A 6,300-nucleotide genomic window follows, 5' to 3' on the forward strand; every position below is an offset into this window, starting at 1 on the left:
TATACAAAGAACCTAGAAAAATCCCAATAAGTGTTTATTCTCTTAATCATCATCTTCCCATGGAATATCAGACCTGGATCAAATTCTGCTTTCAAGATGTTAATGAGGATCCTATATAAAAAAAATATCTTTCTTGCTTTCTTTGTGTCTCTTGTGGGTTCAGGTTTCCCTAGGACTCCTGCATGCCCATGCTACACATATCCTGTGGCCTCCAGAACGCTGGCAGAAATTACAGTCTGTTCTTCCTCCAGAGCGCTTGCTGGTTCAGAGTGAAGAGGACTGCCTTCAAGGATCCCCCTAAGCTGCTGCCCTGGAGAAACACCACTACCACCAATCACAGGAAGTGGGATGAAGAAGAACAACAGCGAAAAGGGCAAAGCTTCTTGCAAGAAATATTTCTATCACATTAAGATGATCTGTATTATTAGAGAGAGTTTTAAAATATTAAACAGTATTAAATAGCACCTGATTTTATGTTAAATTGTAATACCGTGTTTAATGTCCCCAAAATGCAGACTTTGGGAAATATGAAAATTTTATTCCCAAATGTCTCAAAGGGGATACATTTTGGATTTTTATGCATACATGTTCCATTCATTGTTAGATTTTGATTTTGGAGCTTTCTGCTGGAAGAATATGAAAAGTAATATTTGATGAAAGTAGCTTCATTTACTCTTAAGATGGAACATGAAGAAACATTATACACACAGTGATAGGAATTGCATTATAATTGACAGTATCTACAATGCAGTGACTGCCAGTTAGGAAGAACAGGAAACTATGATGCAGAAATAAAACATTGATTTGTTCAGGTACTGTTTTGGGTGTTTATCATTAAACTGGTAATAGTCCATTAACAAGGAATATATTCTTTCTTTTGGAAGAAAAGAATTAAAATATTGGGGAATCAGGTCTCTCAGTATTTTTACACAACCAAATCTTTCTTACTGGCCCTCTTTTATTCCAGAATTTCTTAGTGATCTCCTGCCTATTCACATTGATGAGTAAACTTACTTATTTTTCAATATTTGGCCACTATTTGATAAAATGTTCTTAGTGAAATGGAAAAATCACTTCAACCAAGTCTGATTTTTTTTTTTCCCTCCTAGTGATTTTTCAGTGCTCCTGTCTATAGTTCTGAAATCACCTACTAAACAGGGGGGGGGGGGGCAATACTGACAGATTTTATAATTTATAATTGACAGAATTTATAATTATGCAAGCCTGCTTTTGTGAAACTTTTTTTTTTCCCCCTCCCATTGGTTGGAGGTTTGTGTTTATGGAAACTACATCTCTAGATCAATCTCCTCTGTATGCCTGGTCTCATTTTCTTTTGTTTCATCAGCAGATAAGATACCAAACAAGAATTAACCATCTTGCAAATGTGGATACAGACTCATTATTAGCGAGCAGAAACAGAGCAACCACAAAAAACATAAGCATATTGAGAGCATATGTTACTAATAATAATTCATTAGAATCATAATAGCTAGTTCAACACACATCAGTGAATACTTATACACTAAGATTGGTCAAAATTATCATTTAAAAAAAAACCTGCTTAATATCTCTTGATGAATCTATATTATCCTTATGAGTTCTTCTTTTCTACTTCCCTCTCTTCCCCAACTTAAGCTTCACACTCTGGCCTTTAACTGCAAATTACCAAATTCTCATTGCTGTTTCCAGGCTTGTAACTTTTTTCCCTTGGTAAAGTGCATCCCCTAGGATTATATGTAAAATATTGAGTGCATAAAAGTGCTAACTCTTTTTAGTTGCTACAGCATAGGAAAGTCCAGGGACTGTGGAAGATAGGACTGGGGGAGATAATGAAGTGAGACAGAGAACAAATAAAGGGGTACCTGGATTAACTGCTATGGTTTCCCTGGAGGCTCAGATGGTAAAGTGTCTGCCTACAATGTGGGAGACCTAGGTTCGATCCCTGGTTGGGAAGATTCCCCTGGAGAAGGAAATGGCAAACCACTCTGGTACTCTTGCTGGAAGATTCCATGGATGGAGGAGCCTGGTAGGCTACAGTCCATGGGGGCGCAGAGAGTCGTACACAACTGAGCGACCACTTTCACTTTTCACTTTATCCTGCTATGGAAGAATTTGGTATTTTAACAGTTCAGTAAACTGTCTGTCAGCCTTATTACCTCATTGACTGACTGTATCTTCCTATTCCAACTATTAATTCAATATTGTAAGTATTAAGACAGGAGACAAATGTTCCTCCTATTTACTTTTGTATTCTCAAACCAACCGAGTTAATATGTGATGCTTGTTGAACAACTCAGCTCATAAGCTACCTCCTCAAAGATGCAACTCCTGGCAGAGATTATAACTGTGTTACCCAGTATGTACTTTCCTGAGTCCATCAATCACTCTAAATATTAAGCAAGAGTTATTAACTGCCCACCACTCCCAGGGCACAGCAAGAAGTCATAGACCCAGGAGCCCAGTCTTTCTGTGAAAGAGGCCTAGTAGCTTATATTCATAGCTATGATCCAAGGGGCAGGCTTCTAATTAAACACAAGTCTAAGAGGTGAGTGTAATCCTTTCCAGAGGCCTCAGAGGGCAGGCACTATCTTTGCGCTCTCCGTCTGTTACATTCCAGAGCACTAATATCTCCCAGAGAAGAACCTTACGCATGTCTGGTGCCCTTGATTTTTGTGACTGCCACTCGTGGGACACCCTTTGGTCACCTGACTCTGATGGCCAGCAGTGCTAGCATTCATGTGTCCCACAGAACTAACAATTGGAGAGTCACTTCTTGGCTGATTGTCACCCCCGGGCAAGGCACAGATAGGTGCCTAAAACAGATGCCCACGCTTTCTTGGGAAAGTGGCCTGTTTGCTTGACCTGGAACTTTGGTCTGAGGGGCAGGGGTCTGGTTTGGCACACATCTAGGGGCCTTCTGAGGTAAGGACACCAGGATGGAGGTGGGTGGATACCTTAACTGTGCTCTCCCTCTGCCTCATTCCAGGTTGCCAACATCTTCCAGAAGAAAGCTTGTATGACACTCTGATTTTTGGGACTACCACACAAGAGACCCCTCTAGATTGCATGATTCTGGAGAACAGTAAGATTTACACTTGTGATCTCATAGGACTATATGCATTTACATACTTTAAAAGTTGCTGCATGAAGGCCTAGCTTCCAAACCACTTGAATCTAGGTGCTGACTGAGATCCTCCCCTGCACTGACAGGTCTTGGCACATCCTCAGCTAGCAAGAGCCACTAAATATAAGACAGACTTCAGGGACAATCATCACAAAGGATTGAGAAACAACCAAGCACTAAGGCAGAGCAGAAAAATAAGGTTTATCTCCTTTACATGGCTACTCCTTTAAGACTGGCAGAGATGGTTGTTTTATTTAGTGCATAGAAACCAACATGGAGAGTCAAGGAAAATGAAGAAATACGAATATATTCCAAATGAAAGAACAAAATAAAACCTGAGAAAAAGTCGATAATGAAACAGATAAATAATTTACCTTAAAAAGTTTTCAAAATAGTGGTAATAAGGATGGTCACCAAACATGGGAGAATAAATGACCACAGAACTTCAACAAAGAGGCAGAACATATAAGAAAGTAAAGCAAAGAGAATTCACAGAGCTAGATACAATAACTGAACTGAAAACTATACTAGAGGGATTCAATAGCAGATCAGACAGATCAAACAGAAGAAAGAATCAATGGAATTGAAAACAGAGCAGTGGAATTCACACAATCAGAGCAGCAAAAAGAATAAAGAATGAAAAAGTGTGAAGATAGTTGAAAGGGATTATGGAACAACATCAAGCAGACCAGTGTTTACATTATAGGGATTCTATAGATGACTTATTTGGACAATGGATGAAAATTTTCCAAACCTGAGGAAGGAAACAGACACCCAGATGCAGGAAACCTAGAAGTTCCAAAAAAGATGAACCTCAAGAGACCAAAACATGGTATAATTAAACTGTCAAAAGTAAAGACAAGAAGAAAATCAAAGCAGCAAGAGATAAACAACATGGTATACAAGGGAAATCCTGTAAGATTGTTGGCAGGTTTTTCAACAGAAACTTTGTAGGCTAGAAGGATGTGATGCAGTATACTTGAAATCCTGAAAGAAAACAAACAAAAACTTCCAACCAATAATATTCTACCTGGCAAAGTTGAAGGAGTGGGAAAGAGTTTTCCAGACAAGCAAAAAGTAAAGGAGTTCATCAGCACTAAACCAACTTTACAAGAAAAGTTAAAGAGAATTCTTTAATCTAAAATGAAATGGTACTAATTAGTAACAGGAAAACATGAAAGTATAAATCTCATGAGTGAAGTTAAATATATAGTAAAATTCAGAATAATCTAATGTACAGGTGGTAGATAAATAATTTAGAAAGCTAGTATGAAGGTTAAAAGACAATGCTAAGAAAAATAACTATTAGCTACAATAATTAAAGGATACTCAAGATTAAAAAAGAATTGATGCTTGTGAATTGTAATGCTAGAGAAGACTCTTGAGAGTCCCATGGATTACAAGGAGTTCAAACCAGGCAATCCTAAAGGAAATCAACCCTGAATGTCCATTGGAAGGACTGACACTGAAGATGAAGCTCCAATACTTTGGCCACCTGATAACACAAAAAGCCAACTCTTTGGAAAAGACCCTGATGCTGGGAAAGATTGAAGGCAAGAGGAGAAGAGGGCAGCAGAGGATGAGATGGTTAGATGGCATCACTCAACGGACATGAATTTGAGCAAACTCCAGAAGATAATGAAGGACAAGGAAGCCTGGCAGGCTGCAGTCCATGGGGTCACAAAGAGTCAGACATGATTTAGCAACTGAACAACAACAATGAGATTGTTTATATTATCTAAATAAAATGTCTATACATCCAAAGCAATCTATAGATTTACTGCAGTCCCTATGAAAGATGCATGAATGACATTTTTCACAGAACTAGAACAAATACTGCCAAGATGTGAAACCACAAAAAATCCTGAATTGTCAAAGCAATCATGAGAATAAAGAACAAAGCTGGAAGTTTCACACTTCCTGACTTCACATTCTACTCAAAGCTATACATCAAAACAGTATGGTACCAGCACAAGAAGAGACACAATAGAAATCCCAGAAATAAATATATGCCCTTATGGTCAATTGATCTATGACAAAGGAGGCAAGAATATGCAATAGAGAAAAGACAATCTCTTCAATAAGCAGTACTGGGAAAACTGGACACTTATATGTAGATTGAAATTAGAATATTTCTCCTACCAAATTTCAATGGCGTTTCTCACAGAAATATACCAATCCTAAAATTTACATAGAACCACAAAAGACACTGAATATCCAAAAGCAATCTTGAGAAAGTACAAAACTTAAGCCACCATCTTCCTTGACTTCAAATACTGGGTTGACCAAAAAGATCATTTGGGTACTTCCAAACTATCTTACAGAAAAGCCCAAATAAACTTTTTGGCCAACCCAATACATTATAAGGAGAGAGAATACAGCAAGGAGATAAGAAAGCATTCTCAAGTGAACAATGCAAAGAAATAGAGGAAAACAATAGAATGGGAAAGACCAAAGATCTTGTCAGGAAAACTAGAGATACCAAGGGAACATTTCATGCAAGCACGGGCACACTAAAGGACAGAAATGGCATGGACCTAACAGAAGCAGAAGATATTAAGAAGAGGTGGCAAGAATACACAGAAGAACTATACAGAAGAGATCTTAATGACCTAGATAACCATGATGATCACTCACCTGGAGCAAGACATCTTACAGTACAAAGTCAAGTGGGCCTTAGGAAGCATCACTATGAACAAAGCTAGTGGGAGTGATAGAATTCCAGCTGAGTTATTTCAAATCCTAAAAGATGATGCTGTTAAAGTGCTGCACTCAATATGCCAACAAATTTGGAAAACTCAGCAGTGGCCACAGGACTGGAAAAGGTCAGTTTTCATTCTAATCCCAAAGAAGAGCAGTGCCAAAGAATTTTCAAACTACTGCACAATTGCACTCATCTCACATGCTAGCAAGGTAATGCTCAAAAATCTCCAAGCTAGGCTTCATGAGTATGTGAACTGAGAACTTCCAGATATTCAAGCTGGATTTTGAAAAGACAGAGGAACCAGAGATCAAATTGCCAACATCCACTGGATCATAGAAAAAACAAGGGAATTCCAGAAATAATCTATTTCTGCTTCATTGACTATGTTAAAATCTTTGACTGTGTGGATTACAATAAGCTGTGGAAAATTCTTAAAGAGAGATGAATACCAGACCACCTTACCTGCCTCCCA

The 6,300-nt window shown here is 38.2% G+C and overlaps 1 protein-coding gene across 1 annotated transcript in view; it reads left to right on the forward strand.

Annotated features, from left to right (window-relative positions):
* Positions 1 to 801, forward strand: part of IMMP2L (inner mitochondrial membrane peptidase subunit 2) — a 954,974-nt gene extending 954,173 nt beyond the window's left edge. Inside the window, exon 7 of the mRNA XM_052638691.1 lies at positions 164 to 801. Within this exon, the coding sequence (XP_052494651.1) occupies positions 164 to 301 (138 nt within the window). The 3' untranslated portion in view covers positions 302 to 801. The remainder of the gene's footprint in view (positions 1 to 163) is intronic.
* The last annotated feature ends 5,499 nt before the right edge of the window (positions 802 to 6,300 follow it).

The sequence above is a fragment of the Budorcas taxicolor genome, chromosome 4 (assembly GCF_023091745.1).
Source record: "Budorcas taxicolor isolate Tak-1 chromosome 4, Takin1.1, whole genome shotgun sequence".
NCBI classification, from domain to species: Eukaryota; Metazoa; Chordata; class Mammalia; order Artiodactyla; family Bovidae; genus Budorcas; species Budorcas taxicolor.